General features: G+C 42.2%; 1 protein-coding gene across 2 annotated transcripts in view; it reads left to right on the top strand.

The window, feature by feature from the left end:
* ipo13b (importin 13b) overlaps positions 1-25,947 on the top strand; it is a 144,355-nt gene that overhangs the window by 21,976 nt on the left and 96,432 nt on the right. For both annotated transcript variants that reach the window (XM_072273724.1, XM_072273723.1), the window contains 2 exons: positions 20,225-20,365; positions 21,399-21,540. In XM_072273724.1, coding sequence (XP_072129825.1) covers positions 20,225-20,365; positions 21,399-21,540 — 283 coding nt within the window. The remainder of the gene's footprint in view (positions 1-20,224; positions 20,366-21,398; positions 21,541-25,947) is intronic.

Raw genomic sequence — 25,947 nt, 5'->3', positions numbered from 1 at the left:
TCGAAGCACGTTATAGTTTGTAAAGCAATGTGACACTTCTGTATTTGGCATATCATGAAAAATCTGGAATGAAGAAATAATTTTATTTCCTGGCCTAACCTGTGCATTATTGCCACTATTGTTGTAGTAAAGTGTTAGCTAGTCAAGTCACCTTTATTGTCATTTCAACCATAACTGCTGGTACAGTACACAGTAAAAACAAAACAACATTCCTCCAGGACTGTGGTGCTACCTGAAACAACACAAAACTACACTAGATTTCAGACCTACACAGGACTACAAAGTGCACAAAACAGTGCAAGACAGTACAATAATTAATAAACAAGACAATAGGCACAGTAAGGGACAAATTACAATATTATAAATGATGTAAGTGCAAACAGTGTTTTAGCAGGAATTGAGAAAGAAATGAGCAAAAATTGCAAAGGGAGTGGTGTTCAGGTGTGTGTCTGTCTCTCTCTGTCTCTCCATTCTGAGAATTGAGAAGTCTAATGGCTTGGGGGAAGAAACTGTTACACAGTCTTGTTGTGAGACCCCGAATGCTTTGGTACCTTTTGCCAGATGGCAGGAGGGAGAAGAGTTTGTATGAGGGGTGTGGGGTCCTTCACAATGCTGTTAGCTTTGTGGATGCAGCGTGTGGTGTAAATGTCTGTAATGGTGGGAAGAGAGACCCCGATGATCCCTTCAACTGACCTCACTATCTGCTGCAGGATCTTGCGATCAAAGTCGGTGCAATTTCCAAACCAGGTAGTAATGCAGCTGCTCACGATACTCTCGATACATCCTCTGTAGAATGTGGTGAGGATGGGGCGTGGAAGATAGACTTTTCTCAGCCTTCGCAGAAAGTAGAGATGCTGCTGGGCTTTCTTGGCTATGGAACTGGTGTTGAGGGACTAGGTGAGATTCTCTGCCTGGTGAACACCAAGAAATTTGGTGCTGTTAACGATCTCTACAGAGGAGCTGTCGATGTTCAGCAGAGAGTGGTCGCTCTGTGTCCTCCTGAAGTCAACAACCATCTCTTTTGTTTTGTTCACATTCAGATACAGGTTGTTGGCTTTGCATCAGTCCGTTAGCTACTGCACCTCCTCTCTGTATGCTGACTCGTCATTCTTGCAAATGAGACCAATGAGACCCACCTCGGTCGTGTCATTGGTGAACTTGATGATATGGTTCGAGCTGTGTATTGCTGCACAGTCGTGGGTCAGCAGAGTGAACAGCAGTGGACTGAGCACACAGCCCCGGGGTGCCCCCATGCTCAGTGTGATGGTGTTAGAGGGCGGGAGGAGAAGAGAAGCAGCGTGCCGTGCGTGCGCAGCCCTCCGATGAAAAATCATATCATATCTGTTAAATAGGGGCCGTGGACAATTCTGATTTGATGAAGATGGACTTGAAAGCACAGAGGAACATCTGGAAAATTTTCTGAAATGCTCGTTCACTGCTGTCGTTACTGCGTGGTCGGGAATCTTTCGGAGGGTGGGCCTCAAAATCCCCGGCTTTGCCTGCTGTTGGCGACCGAGAAGGAGGTCAAATCATTCGGATAGTGATGGTGCTCAGTACTCGGTGTCGGAGAGTTGATCAGAGCTCGAAGTTTTCGGATGACCCGGAGTTGGACCGTGGTCGGGTATGGCAGGGAGAGTTTTTCTTCCTTCTCCTGTCTGTGTGAAATGTGGGACATTTGAGAGACTTTGAACTTTTACTGTGCTCATGGACTTCTTCATCAAGTTATGGTATTGTTACACTGTTGTAACTATATGTTTTAATTATGTGGTTTTGTTAGTTTTTTTTCAGTCTTGGTCTGTCCTGTGTTTTGTGATATCACACCGGAGGAAATATTGTATCATTTCTTAATGCATGCATTACTAAATGACAATAAAAGAGGACTGCGTGTCTTCATAATCTAAAAGTAGAGATGCTGCTCCCGATCCGGACTGACTGAGGTCTCCCAGTTAGGAAGTCTAGAATCCAGTTGCAGAGGGGGGTATTCAGGCTCGGCTTTCCAATCAGGTGCTTGAGGAATGATTGTGTTGAATGCTGAATTGAAATCTCTGAACAGCATTCGAACGTATGCGTCTTTTTTGTCCTAGTGGGTGAGGGCCAGGTGGAGTGTGGTGGCGATGGTGTCGTCTGTTGAGCGGTTGGGATGATAAGCGAACTGCAGGGGGTCCAGTGAGGGGGGCAGCAGGGTCTTGATGTGCCTCATGACGAGCCTCTCGGAACACTTCATGATGATGGATGTGAGTGCAATGGGACGGTAGTCACTGAGGCAGGACACTGAAGACTTCTTTGGCATGGGGATGATGGTGGTGGCCTTGAAGCACGTTGGAGCTCAGAGGGATGTTGAAGATGTCATTGAGAACATCTGCCACCTGGTCTGCACATCCTCTGAGCACTCTGCCAGGAATATTGTTTGGTCCAGCAGCCTTCTGTGGGTTGACCCTGCATAGAGTTTTCCTCACATCTGCCACGGTAAGACACAGCACCTGGTCATTGGGAGGAGGGGTGGTCTTCCTCTCCACCACGTCAGTTTCAGCCTCAAAACAAGCATAGAAGTTGTTCAACGCATCTGGGAGGGAGGCATCACCAGCACAGGCAGGTGATGTTGTCCTGCAGTTGGTGATGTCCTGAATGCCCTTCCACATGCGCTGCGTGTTGTTGCTGTCCTGGAAATGGCTGTGCATTCGCTGGGCGTGTGCAATTCCCATGCTCTTACCGTGCAGTAATGCAGTTCATGTGAATGAATTGGGGTATGGCATTCATAGAAACTTAGAAAATAGGTGCAGGAGTAGGCCATTCGGCCCTTCGAGCCTGCACCGCCATTCAGTATGATCATGGCTGATCATCCAACTCAGAACCCTGTACCAGCCTTCCCTCCATACCCCCTGATCCCTTTAGCCACAAGGGCCATATCTAACTTCCTCTTAAATATAGCCAATGAACTGGCCTCAACTGTTTCCTGTGGCAGAGAATTCCACAGATTCACCACTCTCTGTGTGAAGAAGTTTTTCCTAATCTCTGTCCTAAAAGGCTTCCCCTTTATCCTCAAACTGTGACCCCTCGTTCTGGACTTCCCCCAACATCGGGAACAATCTTCCTGCATCTAGCCTGTCCAATCCCTTTAGGATTTTGTACGTTTCAATAAGATCCCCCCTCAATCTTCTAAATTCCAACGAGTATAAGCCTAGTCGATCCAGTCTTTCCTTATATGAAAGTCCTGTCATCCCAGGAATCAATCTGGTGAACCTTCTTTGTACTCCCTCTATAGCAAGAATGTCTTTCCTCAGTTTAGGGGACCAAAACTGCACACAATACTCCAGGTGTGGTCTCACCAAGGCCTTGTACAACTGCAGTAGTACCTCCCTGCTCCTATACTCAAATCCTCTTACTATGAATGCCAGCATACCATTCGCCTTTTTCATCGCCTGCTGTACCTGCATGCCCACTTTCAATGACTGGTGCATAATGACACCCAGGTCTCGTTGCACCTCTCCTTTTCCTAATCGGCCACCATTCAAATAATAATCTGTTTTCCTGTTTTTGCCACCAAAGTGGATAACCTCACATTATCCACATTAAATTGTATCTGCCATGAATTTGCCCACTGACCTAACCTATCCAAGTCACCCTGCATCCTCTTAGCATCCTCCTCACAGCTAACACTGCCGCCCGGCTTTGTGTCATCCGCAAACTTGGAGATGCTGCATTTAATTCCCTCATCTAAGTCATTAATATATATTGTAAACAACTGGGGTCCCAGCACTGAGCCTTGCGGTACCCCACTAGTCACTGCCTGCCATTCTGAAAAGGTCCTGTTTATCCCCACTCTTTGCTTCCTGTCTGCCAACCAATTCTCTATCCACATCAATACCTTACCCCCAATACCGTGTGCTTTAAGTTTGCACACTAATCTCCTGTGTGGGACCTTGTCAAAAGCCTTTTGAAAATCCAAATATACCACATCCACTGGTTCTCCCCTATCCACTCTACTAGTTGCATCCTCAAAAAATTCTATGAGATTCGTCAGACATGATTTTCCTTTCACAAATCCATGCTGACTTTGTCCGATGATTTCACCACTTTCCAAATGTGCTGTTATCACATCTTTGATAACTAACTCTAGCATTTTCCCCACCACTGATGTTAGGCTAACCGTTCTATAATTCCCCGGTTTCTCTCTCCCTCCTTTTTTAAAAAGTGGGGTTACATTAGCCACCCTCCAATCCTCAGGAACTAGTCCAGAATCTAAAGAGTTTTGAAAAATTATCACTAATGCATCCACTATTTCTTGGGCTACTTCCTTAAGCACTCTGGGATGCAGACCATCTGGCCCTGAGGATCTTATCTGCCTTTAATCCCTTTAATTTACCTAACACCACTTCCCTACTAACATGTATTTCCCTCAGTTCCTCCATCTCACTGGACCCTCTGTCCCCTACTATTTCCAGAAGATTATTTATGTCCTCCTTAGTGAAGACAGAACCAAAGTAGTTATTCAATTGGTCTGCCATGTCCTTGCTCCCCATAATCAATTCACCTGTTTCTGTCTGTAGGGGACCTACATTTGTCTTAACCAATCTTTTTCTTTTCACATATCTGTAAAAGCTTTTACAGTTAGTTTTTATGTTCCCTGCTGGTTTTCTCTCATAATCTTTTTTCCCTTTCCTAATTAAGCCCTTTTTCCTCCTCTGCTGGACTCTGAATTTCTCCCAGTCCTCAGGTGAGCCACTTTTTCTGGCTAATTTGTATGCTTCTTCTTTGGAATTGATACTATCCCTAACTTCCCTTGTCAGCCAGGGGTGCACTACCTTCCCCGATTTATTCTTCTGCCAAACTGGGATGAGCAGTTGTTGTAGTTCATCCATGCGATCTTTAAATGCTTGCCATTGCATATCCACCGTCAACGCTTTTAGTGTGATTTGCCTGTCTATTTTAGCTAATTCACATCTCATACCTTCAAAGTTACCCTTCTTTAAGTTCAGAACTTTTGTTTCTGAATTAACTATGTCACTCTCCATCTTAATGAAGATTTCCACCATATTATGGTCACTCTTACCCAAGGGGCCTCTCACGACAAGATTGCTAATTAACCCTTCCTCATTGCTCAATACCCAGTCTAGAATAGCCTGCTCTCTAGTTGGTTCCTCGACATGTTGGTTCAAAAAACCATCCCGCATACATTCCAAGAAATCCTCTTCCTCAGCACCCTTACCAATTTGGTTCACCCAATCTATATGTAGATTGAAGTCACCAATTATAACTGCTGTTCCTTTATTGCACAAATTTCTAATTTCCTGTTTAATACCATCCCCGGCCTCACTACTACTGTTAGGTGGCTTGTACACAACTCCCACCAGTGTTTTCTGCCCCTTAGTGTTATGCAGCTCTACCCATATTGATTCCACATCCTCCCGGCTAATGTCCTTCCTTTTTATTGTGTTAATCTCCTCTCTAACCAGCAATGCTACCCCACCTCCTTTTCTTTCATGTCTATCCCTCCTGAATATTGAATATCCCTGAATGTTGAGCTCCCATCCTTGGTCACCCTGGAGCCATGTCTCGGTGATCCCAACTATATCATATTCATTAATAACAACCTGCACTTTTAATTCATCCACCTTGTTACGAATGCTCCTTGCATTGACACATAAAGCCTTCAGGCTTGCTTTTACAGCACTCTTAGCCCTTATACAATTATGTTGAAAAGTGGCCCTTTTTGATTTTTGCCCTGTATTTTCCGGCCTGCCACTTTTACTTCTCACCTTACTACTTATTGCTTCTACTCTCATTTTACACCCCTTTGTCTCTCTGCACTTGTTCCCATCCCCCTGTTGTGAACTAACCTCCTCTCTCCTAGTCTCTTTAATTTGATTCCCACCCCCCAACCATTCTAGTTTAAAGTCACCTCAGTAGCCCTTGCAAATTTCCCCGCCAGGATATTGGTCCCCCTAGGATTCAAGTGTAACCCGTCCTTTTTGTACAGGTCACACCTGCGCCAAAAGAGGTCCCAATAATCCAAAAACTTGAATCCCTGCCCCCGCTCCAATCCCTCAGCCACATATTTATCCTCCACCTCATTGCATTCCTACTCTCACTGTCACGTGGCACAGGCAGTAATCCGGAGATTACTACCTTTGCAGTCCTTTTTCTCAACTCCCTTCCTAAATATTCTCCTTTCAGGACCTCTTCCCTTTTCCTACCTATGTCATTGGTACCTATATGTACCACAACCTCTGGCTCCTCACCCTCCCGCTTCAGGATATATTGGACGCGATCAGAAATATCCCGGACCCTGGCACCAGAGAGGCAAACTACCATCCGGGTCTCTGGACTGCGTCCACAGAATCGCCTACCTGACCCCCTTACTATTGAGTCCCCTATTACAACTGCCCTCCTCTTCCTTTCCCTACCCTTCTGAGCTTCAAAGGGGAACATTCAGAAGATTCCCTTTCGAATGGCTCAAAGCTCAACTGAGGTGTTGATGCTCCACTTTATGTATCTTTCGGCAAAGAGTCAAGTTTTGCCTGAGCTATGATGATGTCATAACTTTCCCCTTTACTTTTTGATTGATCATGGTCATTAATCCATAATGAAAATGACAGAATCAGAAGAAATGAACCAGAAGTATGGACGGTATAGTGTGGAGTGTCTGAAATAAGTATGCTTCTGCTGGTATAAATCCAACAGCAGCCAATGTGTGTTGTGTGGGAAAAGTTTTTTTCAAATGAGACAATGAAACTGTCCAGGCTCCTTGAATATTTTAAGAGAATACACTCTGATAAAGCAAACAAGAACTTGGCTTATTTTCAGTCAGTTCGTGAAAACTTGCAGAAATGGAAGACACTAAAACAAAACATGATGGTTTGTGTGCTTCATATAACATATCATTGCTTGTTGTTAAATCTTTGAAGCCCCATACAACTGGAATAACTCTGTGATGGAGAGCACTCAGTAAACATACTCCTTTATATTCTGTTGTCATTGCATTTAGTGTACGCACTTCAATGCCTTCTCTGGTATATTCTCATAATAACTTGGGTCCTAAACCAAGCTAATGTGCTCGGGTTGGCTTTATGGTGTCTTTCTCATCACACACATTAGAATATTCCATTTCTTTAGTAATGGGGGTGTGTGTATGTTGTTTGTATACTGTATGTAAGGTCGATACTTCTGTTTATTTTGTAATATGATTGTAACTACATTGTGGGGTGCATCATATTCTAATTCATGTATAGTCTTAAATTAACTTTGTGGGTAATTAAAGATGGTATTTCCTGGTGCTTAATAAAACGGGGCTCTTCGCCCTTAGTAGGAAAGAGAGATCAGGGCTGCCAGGAGTTTACATTGCACAAAAATAGTATGGAGCTGTTACTGTGTTTTTTGGTAGATATCTTTTTGTAAACCTTGCACTAAAGTGCTAATTGACTCCAGCCATTTTTCCTTTGGTCATAATACATGTATCTATAAAACTGATTCTGCCAGCAGTTAAGGAGTTTCTGAGTACAGTTTTGTATAAGTCACCAGACCAAATAATTGAAGCGATTCCACTTAGCAACATCTCTGTTCAAAGATGAATAGATGGAACGAATGTGAATATAGAAGACACATTGTCCAACATACTTAGGCCAACAGAATTTGCTCTGCACTTAGATGAGTCAACTTTGCCAGGCAATGAACCTTTGCTTCTTAGTTATGTTCACTTCATAAAGGATGAAAGCATGATCCAGGAGTTGTTATTTGCAACAGATAAGAATGTGGAGTCATTATTTAGGGATGTTGAGCAATTTTTCAAAGAGGAGGACATTCCACTTACCAACATTCTTGCTTGTGCAACTGATGGGGCACCACCAATGACACCAAATGATAGGATGCCACCATGGGGTTATTACTTTCTTGAAGCTGTACCCAACATAATTATTATTTACTTTGTAATTCACAGACAACATCTTGTTGCATAAATTGGCTGTACCTATCATTAAATACTGTTATCATAGTGGTGAATAAATCAAGTCCCATGTTCTCAATTCTTGACTATTTTAAGAGCTTTGTATTGACAATGATGAACAGTTGACTGCTTGCTGCTGCACACAGAAGTCAGATGGTTCTCAAAAGAAGACTGCCTGAGAAGCTTTTATGTGCTTTTGAAAATTGTAATACAATTCTTTGAAGGCTTGACTGCTTCATTCAGTAATTAACTCCAGAATATAAGGCATGACATTGCTTATTTGTAAGAAATATTCACAAAGTTTAATGAAATCAGTCTTCAATTGCAAGGAAATGATGTAAATCTTACAAAATTCAAATCTGTTGTCTCCATATTCCTGTCCAAGTTAACCCTACTTAAGTGCAACATTGGCTGTCATGACCTTTTTTCAATTTACAAGCTTTTCTGAGTTGGAAGAGAAAGAAAGAATAAATGCCTGTGAGCTGTATAAAGACATGTCAGAGAGATTTCAGAATCCAAATTGGAGATTGGGTCATAAATCCATTCCTGCACACTTGTAATGAGGAATTAACAGGAACGATGGAGGAAGAACTGATCTCACTACAAAATAACTGAGCTGAAGCCAAGATTCAAAAAATCATCTCAAGAAATCTCTGAATGCTATCCTGCACTGTGGAAAAAGGTCAAAGTGTTCTTTATTGCCTTTCTAGCATCATATTTATTGGAGTGCAGGTTCAGTGCAATCTTCCAACTTCTTTCAAGGCAATGAAATAAACGGCAAATTATCGATTGTGGGGATTTGAGACTCTTCTGGCTGATCTTCAGCCTGATGTTGAGAAGCTCATTTCACTGCACCAAGCCATCCATCTCATTGAAATGTGAAAAAGCAATGAAGTAGTGACTAGCTGTAAACTAATGTATGCTGTAAACTTGAAAATTGTTTTTACTGTAATTAAATCATTTTATATGTAGCTTTAAATAGAATTGCATGATGTTTGCAATTATTTGTCCCTGCTTTGAATTTACAGTTCTGCTTTCTTTCACTGTGCATCATAAATCAAAATTCTTCATAGATTTTATGTAATAGCTGGAACTCCAGTGTCTCGAGCTGCAATGGTGTCGTGCAAACTGCTACACTACCATAGTGCTGTAATGAGTAGAACATTTCAGTTGAATGCTCACTTTGAGAGTCGAACCATCATATCTGGGACACCCAGTAAAGTAACAGGTGAGGCTCGAACTCACAGCCTCGGCATTTCCCCAATGTGCATTTCCATTTAAGTACCACTCCCTAACCAATTGCACCACTAGAGCTCTAAATATCTGAGTAGTTAACTATTGATTTCTTTTGATTATATTGGGGAATACTACAAAATACGTATAGCCCAGTGGAAGAGGCCTGAAACATTGACAGCAAGTTTTGGATGTAAATGTTAAATTAAGATTATGGAAAACTGAAAACCTCTGTCCATTTCGTTGTATGATAATGGCAAAGTCTGTCATCACAACACCTGAGGCTATCATTTTAAGTATTTTATCTTTCATTCCCTCTCATCACTGGGGAACTTAAAGAGTACATCATTGTTTGAAAATACACAATTTGTTTTATTTGTCTGAAGCTTGTTCTATAGATGCACCAGCAATATCTTGCATTTAAACAGTGCCACCAGTGTATCAAGAGATCACATCATGTAAGGGCATTATCAAACTAATTTTCTCCCAGTATTCTTTCATCAATACAAGAGGATCTTAAATACTTGACTGTAATATTATGGTGCTGTGAAAGCAAAACAATAAAACATGCAATTTTGGAAGACAAGCTTCCAAATCACTTTAACACTGGTGAGGACAGCTTCGGGGAGGGAAGAGGAAAATTGCTGCTAATCATTTTTTAGATATATATTCCTGCAAAACTGAATTGAGCTGGTGAAGCATATGGATATGTTTCATACCATAAGTGCTTGTTATGAAGAAAAATTATGATTTTGTGTTTATATTTTTGTCTCCACAGATGCTGATAAATATATTCGCCTCAATATTTTTGTTTTTATTTCATATATTGAGTTATTGCAGTATTTGCCTTTCAGTAATTAATTCTGAATATAATAGTAGCTGAGCATTATGACATTAGCAGTGTCTGTTTTTTTTTAATCTGGAAAGCATTCTTGCTTTCCCAAAGCCATTTAATGCTAAGGACATAGCCTATACTGAGTTGCTTCTCTTCAGAGTTTCTTTTTCAGGAAATATGTGAATTATTTTCTTAATTTTTTTTATGATCAAGGGGTTAATGTATGAAAGACAGGGCAATTCAGATTGCAGATCTACTTCCCCTTAAGTGCTAATGCATAATGGTCTTACACCACTGGGTTAATTGTTTGTTACCTTCTCCCTCATTACCAGTACATTTCTTTTTACTGATCTACAAGCTTGTAGAGGAAATGGTGAAAATTTCAATGTATATTTATTATCTAAGTATGTATACTATTTACAACCTTGAGGGTTGTATGCTTGTGTGCTTACAGGCAGCTACAAAACAAAGGAACCCCATAGAATACATAAAAAGACTGTCAAACACCCAATATGCGGAAAAAAAATCATGCAAACAAAAGTAAGCAAGTAACATTCAGAACTGAAAATCACAAAAATAAGTCCATAGCCATAAAGCCAGTCACAGCCCATTTAGCCCATAATTGTCCTTTCCAATCTGGCCCAGCCTTTAAATTCGTCAAACATTGGCTTGATCTTTATCTCTTGGGCCCGGGCCTAGGCCCTGCCTCCTCAACGCTGCTTTGCCTCTGTTCTGCCGCTTCAAATTGCTGATGGCTGACTTCGAAAAGTGGATAAAACTATATTTCTGTTTGAAACTCAGCAAATTTCAATACTAACTTTGGCTTTTTCTTTCAGTGTTAATTTTAAGTCTTCTAACAATTGAGACTCATGTAGTCTTTGTATAGGGACTGCGTGCCTATCTTCTCATTTTAAAAAATAATTGATGTGTATCTCAAAATATGAGGTCCCAGCACCGATTCTAATGAAACACTACTGGTCATGGACCATCAGCCAGAATAAGTGTCTTACAAAAGGCAGTGTAAATAAACTCCACTATCTTTTGTCATCTAAAAAAAAACTCAGTCAAGTTTGTAAGGTGTTGCCTGCCTCGCATAAAACCATGCTGACTGTCCTTATGCCTTTCCCAATATTTATAAATCCAATAGCTCAGTATCCTTTCCATTAGCTTCTTTGCCACTGATGGGAGGCTTACTGGCCGAGAATTAACTGTATTGTCCCTATTTCCCTTCTTGAACAAAGGCATGTTTGCCACTCTCCAGTCTTCAGAAACTATGCCTGCTCATAGTGAGGAGGCAAAAACCCCAGAGATCTCTCCATTCTTTCAGTGTTCTGGGATGTATGTCATCAGTTCCTGGGGACTTAGCCACCTTAATGATGTTCAGAAGACTCAGTATCACCTCCTCCTTAATAATGTCAAAGACATAGAACACTACAGCACAGAAACAGGCCCTTTGGCCCATCTAATTGATGCCAAACCACCAACCTGCCTAGTCCCCTTGACCTGTATCCAGACCATAACCCTTCATTTCCTCCCATCCACGTACCTATCCAAATTTCTCTTGAACTGTTGAAATCAAGTGTGCATCTGCCACTTGTGCTGGCAGCTCATTCCACACTCATACCCCCCTCTGAGTGAAGAAGTTCCCACTCATGTTCCCATTAAACATTTCAGCTTGCACGTTTAACCTATTTACTCTAGTTCCATTCTCACCCAACCCCTGGAAAATACCTGTTTGTATTTTACTCTATCTATACTCCTCATAATTTTGTATACTTCTATCAATTCTCTCCTCGTTCTTCTACATCCTGGGGAATAAAATCATAAACTATTCAACCTTTCCCTATGACTCAGGTCCTCGAGTCCCTGCAACATCCTTGTAAATTTTTGCTGCACTCTTTCAAGCTTATTTACATCTTTCCTCTAGGTAGGTGACCGAAACCTCTTTGGACCTCACTAATGTCTTATACAATTTCAACATAACATCCCAATTCAATACATTGATTTACGAATGCTAATGTGCGAAAAGCTTTCTTTATGACCCTATCTACTTGTGAGGCCACTTTCAAGGAATTATGGACCTGTATCTCAAAATGTCCCAGCACATTAGCATGGCCCACTCTATTTTCACTATTCTCCACTTTCTTCTCAGTAAACACTGACACAAAATACTTATTTGTACCTCAGCCACTTGCTCTGACACCAAGCACAGATTCCCTCCTTTATCCTGAGTGAACTTACCCTCTCATTAGTTATCTTTTTTTCTCTTAATCTAAGTATAAAATACCTTGTGCCTTTCCTTGATCCTGCTCACCATGGACATTTCATGGCTCCCTTTGTCCTCTCTCATTGCCTGCTTGAGCATCTTCCCTGCCTACATACAGGCAGAGGCTGAAGAGCAGAGCTCCAGAAATTACGACAACAAAGAGGACAGCTACAGGATTGCTGGTTTGGTGGACTGGGCCATATTCACAAACCCTTCTGTTGATCTGAATAATTACGCCATAGTTATCACAGACTTGGAACAAAAAACAGTTGTAGATGGGTGTGTCCCAACAACAACATTCAGAGTTTTCCCCAACCAGAAGCCTTGGATGAACCATAAGATCTGTATTCTGCTGAGGGCCAGATCAGAGGCATTCATGTTTGGTGACCAAGAAAGTTACAAGAGGTTCCGATATGATATCTGGAAAGGCAACTCACGGACAATGTGGCAATTCCAGACTAAACTTGAATCATTGAAGGATGCCTGACAGTTATGGCAGGGCTTAAATGCTATCACCTCTTATAAAATTAAATCAAGAGACATAGCTGACAACAGCGCTTTGCTTTCAGATAAGCTTAATGCCTTCTGTGCTCTCTTTGACCGTCAAAGTGTGGAGGAACCATCACAAACTCTCACTCCAGTGATCCTGTGATTTCCGTCTCTGAAGCTGATGTGCAAGCATCCTTTAGGAGGGTGAACCTATGAAAAGCATCCAACCCAGACAGGGTACTTAGCCAAGTGCTAAAGATCTGTGCTGATCACTGGCTGGTGTGTTCACTGAGATCTTTAACCTCTCGCTTCGGCAGTCTGAGGTACCCACCTGCTTCAAGCTGACTTCACTTATACTGATGCCTGAGAAGACCGTGGTAACCTGCCTTAATGACTATCGTCCAATAGCACATACATTTTCTGATGAAGTTTTTTGAGAGGTTAATGTTGAAACATATCAAATCCTACCTTAGATGTGACTTGGATCTGCTCCAATTTGCCTACTGGCACAACAGGTCCACAGCAGATACCATCTCTTTGGCTCTTCATTCAACCCTGGAACATCTGGACAGCAAAGCTGCATACATCAGGATGTGCTTTATCAACTACAGCTTGGCATACAATACCATCATCCTCTCAAAATTAATCAATGAGCTTCAGGACCTTGGCCTCAATACCTCCTTGTTCAATTGATTCCTCGATTTCCTCACTTGCAGATCCCAGTCAGTATGGATTAGCAACAACATCTCCTCCCTGATCTCCATCAGCACAGGTGCACCCTCCTCTTATGGCTGTGTGGCTAAGCACATTTCAATTCCATACCAAGTTTGCTGATGACTCTATTGTCGTCGGCCAAGTCAAAGGTGGTGATGAATTAGCATATAGGAGGGAGACTAGCTGCGTTGTGTCGCAGTAACAACACCTTACTCAATGTTAACAAGACCGAGGAACTGATTATTGACTTCAGAAGGAGAAAACAGAGGTCCATGAGCCAGTCATTGTCGGAGGATCAAGGGTGAAGAGGGTCAGCAACTTTAAATTCCTCTGTGTTGTCAATTTGGAGGACCTGTCCTGGGCCCAGCATATAAGTGCAATTACGAAAAAAGACACCTCTACTTACTAAGAGTTTGCGAAGATTTGGCATGACATCGAAAACCTTAACAAACTTATATAAATGTGTGGTGGAGAGTACATATATTGACTGGCTGCAGCACAACCTGGTGTGGAAACACCAATGCTCTTGAATGGAAACTCCTACAAAAAGTATTGGATATGGCCCAGTCCATCACGGGTAAAGTGTTCCCCACCATTGAGCACATCTACATGAAGTGTTGTTGCAGGAAAGCAGCATCCATAATCAAGGACCCCACCACCCAGGTCACGTTCTCTTCTTGCTGCTGCCATCGGGAAGAAGGGACAGGAATCTCAGGACTTGCACCACCAAACTCAGGAGCAGTTATTACCCCTCAACCATCAGGCCGTGGAACTATCAGGGATAAATTCACTTGCCCCATCACTGTAATTTTCCCAAGAACCTATGGACTCACTTTCAAGGACTCTTCACTATTATTATTCTTTCTTTTTATATTTGCACAGTTTGTTGTCTTTGCACACTGGTTGAGCGCTCAAGTTGGTGCAATCTTTCATTAATTCTGTTATGGTTATTATCCTATTGTGGATTTATTGAGTATTCCTGCAACAAAATGAATCTTGGGGTTGTATATGGTGACATATGTACCTTGATAATAAATTTACCTTGAACTTTATATTCCACAAGGGCCCAGCCTTAAAGCCTTTTTTCCCCTGACTAAATTAAGGACCTCTCAAATCTTCCAAATTTCCCTTGCCCTCTTTTCCTCTCCTTGCATGTTCCAGTAAGAAGTAAGAACAAGTCCTGAACTTTGATTAGCTGGTCTTTAAATAACTGCCACGTGTCAGATGTGGACTTGTCCAGTAGATGCTACTTCCAATTGATGACAATTAGCTATTTTCTTATCATGTCGTAATTTGCCTTCCCTCAATTTAGTACCTTCCTGCAAGATCCGATTCTATCCTTATTCATAAGTATTTTAAGACATAATGAGTTGTGTAGAGGTTTTGCTGGCTGCTCGCTCTGCAGAACCTACTTCCCCCTTGGCATAAAGGGGGCTGCAAAGAGAAGATCCATCAGGAGCATCACAGAAGCTGCTAAGTGTGCCTCCAAATGGCTATGAATCCAGGGGTGTGACTGTGGACCAATGCTACTAGGACACAAGCTAAGGGCTGATCAACCGTGGCTGGGGGTGTCTGATGTTGAAATACCTGATGACCCCAGATAACATCACTGATGATGTATCTCAGCATCAGTTGTGACCACTGTTCCAACTATCAGATCTGTCACCTGTTCTGGCTCATTTTCCAACATCAGTGCCAGTATGTTTTCTCCTCTAATTGGACTCTACATACTCTTTCAAGGACCCCTGTTGGGTGCACTAACGAAATCCTGCCAACATAACGTGGTCACAGCCTACTAACCCTAACCGTTATGTCTTTGGAATGTGTAAGGAAACCAGAGCACCTGGAGGAAATCCGCACAATCACAGTGAGAATGTACAAACTCTTTACAGACACTCAATCCTGGAGAAATTAAGATTCCCTGCAATGACAACCCCATTGTTTGTACATCTTTCCGTTATTTGTCTGTGTATTTGTTTCTCCACCTCTTGGTGACTTTTAGGAGGCCTGGAATAGAATCCCATCAGTGTAATTGCACCTATCCTATTTCTGAGCTCCATCCAAATTGTCTATGTGAATGACCCGTCCAGTGTGCCATTACCCTCAGCAACAAGTATACCCCTTTGGATATTACTGGGGGTTCTGACCTATTAGGGTACAGGAGCAGCATCCAGGTTAATGACACTTTGGCCAGCTCTGAGGCTCTGCAGGGAAGGGTAAAGGATAAAGTAGGGCAGAGCAATCAATAGTGATGGGCGACTCAGTGGTTAGGGGTAGACAGGAGATTCAGTGGCCATGAAAGGGACACCAGGATGATGTGTTGCCTTCCATGTGCTACGGTCCAAGGTACCTCAGAACAGCTTCAGAATATTCTCAAAGTGAGCAGCCGGAGGTGATGGTGCACATTGGCATCAATGATAGGGGAAAAAGGGGAGGTATAGGGAATTAGGGAAGGGGCTGAAGAGCAGGACCTCCAAGGTAGTAATTTCTGCATTTCTCCCAGTTCCCCGTGCTAGTCAGGGCAGGAGTGGGATAATAGTACAGGTGAATGAGCAGCTAAGGCAGGGGGCAGGTTTTCATGTTCTTGGATAATTGGAACCTTTTCTGAAGTAGGGGTGACCTGTGCAAAAGGGCAGATTGCACCTAAGCTGGAGGGAAACCAATATCCTAGCTGGGAGGTTAGCTTGTGCTACTTGGGAGGGTTTAAATTAGTTTGGTGGGGGGTGGGAATGCAGAGCACCAGGACTTAAAGTGGACAGATGGAGAGGAAGGTAATGTCAGGGGCTAATAAAAACAAGCAGGAGTAAAGCAATAGATATGATGGGGTGGTTAGTTCAAAGTGTGTGTGTTTTAATGCTAGGAGTATTAGGGGTAAAGATGATGAACAGAGCATGCATCAGTAAGTGCAACTATGATGTTGTGGCCATTACAGAGACTGGATTGAGAGAGGGACAGGAATGGGTGCTTAATGTCCCACGGTTTCAATGTTTTAGAAAAGGTGGAGAGAAAGGTAAAAGAGATTGGGGAGTTGCACTACTAATCAAGTTCAACATCAGAGCTGCACTCAGAGGGAACAAAATGGAGGGCTTGTCTACTGAGTGGGTAGAACTCAAAAATAAATAGGAAGGGATTGTACTACAAACCTTCCATTAACCACTGGGACATTGAGGAACAGGTAGGCGGGCAGATTAAGGAATGGTGTAAAAACAACAGGGGACTTCACCTTCCCTGATATAAACTGGGACTTCCTGAGTGTAAGAAGTTTAGATGGGGCAGAATTTGTTAGGTGCATCCAGGAGGATTTCAGTATCAATATAAGAGAGGTGGTACTGGATTTTATATTGGGTAATGAACCTGGCCAGGTGACTGACCTTTCAGTGGGTGAACAGTTACAGGACAGTGATCACAACTCCTTAAGTTTAAGATAGCTATAGATAAAGGATGAGTATGGACCTTTGTGGGAGAGTGTTAAATTGGAGCAGGGTAAATTATGAGACCAATAGGCTGGAGCTAGAGAGAGTTAATTTGGAACGGTTGTTTTTAGGCAAGTCCACATTGGATGTGTGGAGGGTGTTTAAGGACCAACTGGACAGAATACAGGACAGAAAGAAGGAAACAGAAGGATGGCAAGCTAAGGCAACCATGGATGTCGAGAGAGGTGATGAATTTAATGAAGAAAAAGAAGTATGTAAAGCTTAGGAAGCCAGCATCAAACAGAGCCCTTGAGGATTATAAAGAAGCCAGAAAAGAACTAAGAAGGGAATTAGGAAAGCCAAGAGGGTCCAAGATAAGTCATTGGCAAGTTGGATTAAAGAGAATCCCAAGGAATTCTATGCATACATCATGAGCAAGAAAATAGCTAGGGAAAGAGTAGGACTACTTGAGTAGAAAGGGCTTGGATGTGGAGGATGTGAGTGAGGTCCTTAATGAGCACTTTACACCAGCTCATTATCCTCCGCAACTTCCGCCACCTTCAACAGGTCCTCACCACTAAGCACATCTTTCCCTCTCCACCCCTCTCCGCTTTCCGCAGGGTTCGGTCCCTCTGCGACTCCCTGGTCCACACGTCCCTCCCCACGGATCTCCCACCTGGCACTTATCCCTGTAAGCGCAAGTGCTACACCTCCTCTCTTGCCACCATTCAGAGCCCCAAACAGTCCTTCCAAGTGAGGCAACACTTCACTTGTGAGTCTGTTGGGGTCACCTATTGCATCTGGTGCTCCCAGTGCGGCCTCCTCTACATCGGTGAAACCTGACGCAGATTGGAGGACCGCGTCATCGAGCACCTCCGCTCCGTCCGCCAGAACAGACAGGATCTCCCAGTAGCCACCCACTTCAACTCTGCTTCCCACTCCCATTCAGATATGTCCATACATGGCCTCCTCTACTGCCATGATGAGGCTAAACTCAGGTTGGAAGAGCAACACCTCATATACCGTCTAGGTAGTCTCCAGCCCCTTGGTATGAACACAGAATTCTCCAACCGGGTAAATCCCTCCCCCTCCCTTCCTCTATCCCTATTTCACTCTGCCCCCTCCCTCAGCTGCCTATCACCTCCCTCATGGTTCCGCCTCCTTCTACTACCCATTGTGTTTTCCCCTATTCCTTCTTCACCTTTCCTGCCTATCACCTCCCTGCTTCCCCTCCCCCCACCCCTTTGTCTTTCCCCTTACTGGTTTTTCACCTGGAACCTACCAGCCTTCTCCTTCCCACCCACCCCCCACCTTCTTTATAGGGCCTCTGCCCCTTCCCTCTACAGTCCTGACAAAGGGTTCCGGCCCGAAACGTCAACCGATCTTTTCCACGGATGCTGCCCGACCTGCTGAGTTCCTCCAGCATGTTGTGAGTGTTGCTTTGACCCCAGCATCTGCAGAATATTTTGTGAAGAGATTACTGGGGTCCTGACCAAAATCTGCATGCCCTCTTGCGCCATAGTGAGGTTCCAGAGGACTGGCGAGTATCTAATGTTCCATTATTCAAGAAGGGTAGCAGGGATAATGCTGGAAACTATTGACTGGTGAGTCTCACATCAGTGGCAGAGAAGTTACTGGAGAGGATTCCAGGGATAGGATTTATGAACATTTGGAAAACCATAGCCTAACTAAGGAGAGTTGGCATGGCTTTGCGCAGGGCAAGTCATGTTTTACTAACTTGATTGAGTATTTTGATGAGGTGACGAGGGTGTTTGATGAAGGTAGAGCTGTGGATGTTGTTTACTTTGGTATTGTTTACATTGATTTTAGTAAGGCAAGCCCCTCATGGGAGGCTCACCCAGAAGATTAAGGTGCATCAGATGCATGGTGAATTAGCTGTTTGGATTCAGAACTGGTTTACCACTAAAAGACAGGGAATAATAGTCGAAAGGACACTCTAGTTGGAACTCTGTGATTAGTGGTGTTCTGCAGGGATCTGTACTGGAACCTCCACTGTTTGTCATGTATTTAAATGACCTGAATGAAAATGTTGCTGGGTGGGTTAGTAAGTTTGCAGATGATATGATGGTGTTGTGGATAGTTTAGAAGACTGGTAAGGAATACAACGGGACATAGATCATTTTCTGATATAGGCAGAGAAATGGCAGATGGATCTTAAACTGACCAAATGTGAGGTGTTGTGCTTTGGTAGGTCAAATGCAAAGAGGCAATACACAGTTAAGGGCAAGATCCTTAAAATTGTTGATGTCTAAGTTCTTACCTCCCTGAGAGTAGCTGCATAGGTTGATAGGATGGTGAAGAAGGCATATAGTATACTTGCCTTTATTAGTCCGATTCAAGAGTCAGGAAGTTAAGTTGCAGCTTTTTAAAACTCTAATTAGGCCGCATCTGGAGTGTTGCAAACAGCTCTTGTTACCTCATTATAGGAAGATGTCGAGGCTTTGGAGAGGGTCGAGAAAAGGTTTACCAAGAAGTTGCCTGGATTAGAGGACATACTAAAATGAGAGGTTGGACAAACTGTTTTCTCTGGAACGATGGAGGCTGAGGGGAGATCTGATAGAGGTTTATAAGATTATGAGAGGTATAGGACGGGGTTGAAATGTATAGTACCAGAGGGCATGTACTTAAGGTGAGAGGGGGTAATTTCAAAGGAGATATGAGGGGCAATTTTATTTTTACACAGAGCGTGATGGGTGCCTGGAATATTCTGCCTGGGATGGTGGAAGAGGCAGTAACATTGGAGACTTTTAAGAGATATTTAGATAGGCATATGAATGTGAGGAAAATGAAAGGATATGGACATTGTTTAGGCAGAAGTGATTAGTTAGCCATTAAATTATTTATTTAATTAGTTCAGTATAACATTGGACAGAGTTCATTCTGTGGGTTACGCAGTCAGTAAGATACTAAGCTGCTGAGATAGCTCCTTCAAATTGAATATTTTACTTTACTAGTTTGCCCTACTTTTTGTAGTTTAGATATTTACAGAGGACTGGCACATTAGTATATAAATTCTAAAAATAAATATCAAACTTTATATCGGTATATGACTGTATATGCTACTCAAGAGAATTAGGTGCTTTGAATGGTGGGACTAGGTGAGAGTAAGAGTTTGGCATGGACTAGAAGAGCTGAGATGGCCTGTTTCCGTGCTGTAATTGTTATATGGTTATATGAATGTGCCTGTTTTCTTTCATTCATCTATTTTGAATGTGTGGACTACTCCTGGAATTTGAGTACCAAAATATTATCATGTATCATGTGGATTTTCTCTTCCTTAATTTTTATGCTTGGTTCTTTTTGGGAACCTACAGATATGTAAACACGTTACTAAAGCTGATCCCACAAGTCTTGCAGCTGCAGGAGCAGCTGAGACAAGCTGTCCAAAATGGAGATATGGAAACATCACATGGCATCTGCAGAATCGCTGTGGCACTTGGAGAAAATCACTCAAGGTTTTGCTATTTACCTTTTACATTTCAGTCTTGTTTTGTCAGTTATTACAATGCATTCGCTCATCTGGATAATCATGTGAAACTAAAATTAAAACCTACTGTATTTTGCTTTTCTTGAACAAATAACCTGCTTGGGTTTCAAATATTTAGAGAGAGCTTTTTAAATATGTATCATCACATCTTCCTATGTTGTTTAATCCAGCAAGTGACACGCTTATTATACAAGTCTTAACATTTGGGAGAATTTGTGTTTAAATAAACAAAAGTAGTCGAAGTGAGAAACCCTTTCGGAGCTGCTGATGTGAAAATGTTGGAAATATTCTGAGTTTTTGGGAGTGTGAAGTACAATGTGTATTTCAATGTGAAGAAATTTTATCACTAGATAAAGCAAATGTATCAGCATCTCAACCAATAAATTAACTTTTGCCAAAATAACAGAGTAATAATTTATCAATTTGATAATTAAGAGATTTGAAGAGGGAGTAATTAGGTTTGGGGACAAAAAGAGTAAAACTCCATGTTTTATTTCTCAAAATAAACAAAGCATGGCCATTGGAAAAATAACAAAGTATAAACTTTATAACATAAGAGTATGGGCTGGAGGCAAGAGCCTACCCAGTCAATTTGTTGATTACTACTAGGCAAAGTTAATTACTGTATTGTCCAGTTGTTTGTACAGGAAGGGAAAGCAATATTTTTGTTATACAAATTTGAATGTAAAAAAGTTTTTGAATATGTATATGGAAAGATATGTAGGTAATTTCTGTGAACCTACTGATGGTCTATATATTTGGTATAATGCACTTTTTAAATCAAATTACTTTATTGTTCTGAGCAGTTTGGTTGCAACCTGAACCATCTATCAGTACTCAAATGGTAATGATGTTAAAATACCAGTTTTAAAATATTTACTATTACACTCAATTAATGTAAAACTTTCATAGTCTATGAGTTACCTTTTGTTTTTTTTTGCCACTTCTGAATTATGTTTATTGATAATGTTCTTAACCAAAGCTTCTTGCTTTCTGTGCAGAACATTGTTGGAGCAAGTAGAGCACTGGCAGACCTTTCTTGCACTGGTCAACATGATCATGTTTTGTACAGGAATACCAGGTCACTACCCAGTGAATGAAACTACCAGTTCTTTAACCCTTACCTTCTGGTATACTCTGCAGGTATGAAGAATATACTTATAGTCTTCTAAAAACCAAACATATCATGCGAACTGCTGTTGCATAATAATGAATAGTGTGATTCTTCTCATGGCTTTGCATTATTGTATATAGAGAAGTATTTGATTTTTGGATTTTACAAGAAAAATCAACATCACTTTTGTTTAAGGTGTGTTTCCTAACCTCTTGATTATTTCTTCCTTTACTTGTTTCAGAATGCCAGCATCCAGATTGTCTTGCTTTTAGTTTTAGATTATAAATGTTTCTTCAGAACCCTGCAGAATTGATCCTCTGAAATCAGAATCAGGTTTATTATCTCTGACATAATGTCTTGAAGTTTGTTGTTTTGCAGCAGCAGTGCAGTGCAATATATATAAATTTTATTACAGACCACAATGAGAACTAGATATAAAAATAATTAGTGCAAAAAGAGAGCAGATAATGTAGTGTTCGTGGTCTGTTCAGAAATCTGATGGCGGAGAGTAAGAAGCTGTTCCTAAAACTTTGAATGTGAATCTTCAGGCTTAATGGAAGGGTATTTGTTTCATGTGTATTTCCACTGTTTCCTCATAAATGGCCTCCAATAGCTCATTTATTACTTCGTGGGTAAGTCCATGATTCCAATCTACTTGGGCAGGATCATCTTTCTCAAGCAACTGAAATTTGTCTTTTTCCAGAAAAATGAATTAGCATTTCATTTCTCTTCACTCTTATTCGTAACTACTGTGAACACGAAGATATGGTCAGTTTCCCATACGCTCTTCGTCTGAGACATTCTTTGGTTCAGGATTTAAAACTACATTGTATTTTAAAATTCTGCTTATTCCACAGGTTATGTGCAGTTACAACAGTTTAAAAAAAAGTTATTTGTTGCACATCAAGTCAGGAAAGGTAAAAAAAAATTACATCACTGTGCTGAATTTCTAATTATTGCCTTTCTGCTTGAAATTGGTGATGTACTCATTACCAGTGCCTTGTGTATCTGGAGTACAGATTTTTAACTATAATTAAAAAGTGGAAAGGTGCACCACATTTAATTATCACATGTTGATGCAAAGACACTTGGTGAGATTCATTTTTTTTCTGAAATGCCTTTCATTAAATTCACACTCCTGAGTGAATTTATAATTAGAAATTTTGCACAGTGAACTGTTATTTCTTACCTTTCACTGTATTATGCAGCTAGTGATTTGTGGATGCACTGAAGGTTGAGTCAGCGGTAAGACAATAGGTGCGGGAATAGGCCATTCGGCCCTTCGAGCCAGCACCGCCATTCACTGTGATCATGGCTGATCATCCACAATCAGTATCCAGTTCCTGCCTTATCCCCATAACCTTTGATTCTGCTATCTTTAAGAGCTCTATCCATCTCTTTCTCGAAAGCATCCAGAGACTTGGCCTCCACAGCCTTCTGGGGCAGAGCATTCCATATATCCACCACTCTCTGGGTGAAAAAGTTTTTCCTCAACTCTGTTCTAAATGGCCTACCCCTTATTCTTAAACTGTGGCCTCTGGTTCTGGACTCACCCATCAGCGTGAACATGCTTCCTGCCTCCAGTGTGTCCAATCCCTTAATAATATTATATGTTTCAATAAGATCCCCTCTCTGCCTTCTAAATTCCAGAGTATGCAAGCCCAGTTGCTCCAATCTTTCGACATATGACAGTCCCGCCATCCCGGGAATTAACCTTGTGAACCTACGCTGCACTCCCTCAATAGCAAGAATGTCCTTCCTCAAATTTAGAGACCAAAACTGCACACAGTACTCCAGGTGTGGTCTCACCAGGGCCCTGTACAGCTGCAGAAGGACCTCTTTGCTCTTATACTCAATTCCCCTTGTTATGAAGGCCAACATGCCATTAGCTTTCTTCACTGCCTGCTGTACTTGCATGCTTGCTTTCAGTGATTGATGTACAAGAATACCTAGATCTCGTTGTGCTTCCCCATTTCCTAACTTGACTCCATTTAGATAATAATCTGCCTTCCCGTTCTTATATCCACATTAAACTGCATCTGCCATGCATCTGCCCACTCACCCAGCCTGTCCAAGTCACCCTGTATTCTCATAACATCCTCCTCACATTTCACACTGCCACCCAGCTTTGTGTCATCGGCAAATTTGCTAATGTTACTTTTAATTCCCTCATCTAAACCATTAATATATATTGTAAACAGCTGTGGTCCCAGCACTGAACCCTGCGCTACCCCACTGGTCACCACCTGCCATTCTGAAAGGGACCAGTTAATCGCTACTCTTTGTTTTCTGTCAGCCAGCCAATTTTCAATCCATGTCAGTACTCTGCCTCCAATACTATGTGCCCTAATTTTGCCCACTAATCTCTTATGTGGGACTTTATCAAAGGCTTTCTGAAAATCCAGGTACACTACATCCACTGGCTCTCCCTTGTCCATTTTCATAGTTACATCCTCAAAAAATTCCAGAAGATTAGTCAAGCACGATTTCCCCTTCGTAAATCCATGCTGACTCAGACCAATCCTGTTACTGCTATCCAGATGTGTCGTAATTTCATCTTTTATAATTGACTCCAGCATCTTTCCCACCACCGACGTCAGGCTAACCGGTCTATAATTCCCTGTTTTCTCTCTTCCTCTCTTCTTGAAGAGAGGGACAACATTAGCCACCCTCCAATCCACAGGAACTGATCCTAAATCTATAGAACATTGGAAAATGATTACCAATGCATCCACGATTTCTAAAGCCACCTCCTTAAGTACCCTGGGATGCAGACCATCAGGTCCCGGGGACTTATCAGCCTTCAGACCCAACAGCCTATCCAACACCATTTCCTGCCTAATATAAATTTCCTTCAATTCATCCATTACCCTAGGTCCTTTGGCCACTATTACATCTGGGAAATTGTTTGTGTCTTCCCTAGTGAAGACAGATCGGTCAACTCGTCTGCCATTTCGTTGTTCCCCATAATAAATTCACCCGCTTCTGTCTTCAAGGGCCCAATTTTGGTCTTAACTATTTTTTTCCTTTTCACATACCTAAAGAAGCTTTTACTATCCGCTTTTATATTCTTGGCTAGTTTACCTTCGTACCTCATTTTTTCTCCATGTATTGCCTTTTTAGTTACCTTCTGTTGCTCTTTAAAAGTTTCCCAATCCTCTGGCTTCCCACTCATCTTTGCTATGTTATACTTCTTCTCTTTTATTTTTATACTGTCCATTACTTCCCTTGTCAGTCACGGCTTCCCCTTACTCCCCTTAGGATCTTTCTTCCTCTTTGGAACGAACTGATCCTGCACCTTCCGCATTATTCCCAGAAACACTTGCCATTGCTGTTCCACTGTCATCCCTGCTAGGGTATTGTTCCATTGAACTTTGGCCAGCTCCTCCCTCATAGCACCGTAGTTCCCTTTGTTCAACTGTAATACTGACACTTCCGGGTTTCCCTTCTCAAATTGTAGATTAAAACTATCATATTATGGTCACTACCTCCTAATGGCTCCTTTACCTCCAGGTCCCTGATCAAATCCGGTTCATTGCACAACACTAAATCTAGAATTGCATTCTCTCTGGTAGGCTCCAGTACAAGCTGTTCTAAGAATCCATCTTGGAGGCACTCCACAAACTCCCTTTCTTGGGGTCCAGTACCAACCTGATTCCTCCAGTCTACCTGCATGTTGAAGTCTCCCATAGCATTTGCAAGGGAGCAAGGGAGAAGGGAGCAAGGGAGCAAGGGAGCAAGGGAGAAGGGAGCAAGGGAGAAGGGAGCAAGGGAGCAAGGGAGAAGGGAGCAAGGGAGAAGGGAGCAAGGGAGAAGGGAGCAAGGGAGCAAGGGAGAAGGGAGCAAGGGAGAAGGGAGCAAGGGAGCAAGGGAGCAAGGGAGAAGGGAGCAAGGGAGAAGGGAGCAAGGGAGCAAGGGAGAAGGGAAATACAATGTTAGCATTCACTTTGAGAGGACTGGAGCAAGGAGGTGATACTGAGGCTTTATGAGGCATTGGTCAGACCACACTCAGAGTATTGTGAGCCCCTTACCTAAGAAAGGATTTGCTGGCATTGGAGAGGGTCCAGAGGAGGTTCATGAGAATGACTCCAGGAATGAAAGGATTGACATATGAGGAACATTTGATAGCCCTGGGCCTGAACTTGCTGGAGTTTTGAAGATGGGATGGGGTGGGTTCTAATGGAAACCAATTTACTGTTGAAAAGCCTAGGTAGACCAGGTGTGGTTGAGTCTAGGACCAGAAGGCACAGCCCAGAATAGAGGGACGTTCATTTAGAACAGAGTGAGGAGGAAATTTTTTAGCCAGAGTGTGATGAATCTGTGGAATTCATTAACACAGACCACTGTGGAGACCAAGTTTGAGTATATTTAAAACAGAGGTTGATAGGTTCTTGATTATTCAGGGTGTCAAAGGTTACAGGGAGACGGCAGGAGAA

Source organism: Mobula birostris, chromosome 12, assembly GCF_030028105.1.
Source record: "Mobula birostris isolate sMobBir1 chromosome 12, sMobBir1.hap1, whole genome shotgun sequence".
NCBI lineage: Eukaryota > Metazoa > Chordata > Chondrichthyes > Myliobatiformes > Myliobatidae > Mobula > Mobula birostris.
This window is presented reverse-complemented; position numbering and strand designations above follow the sequence as displayed.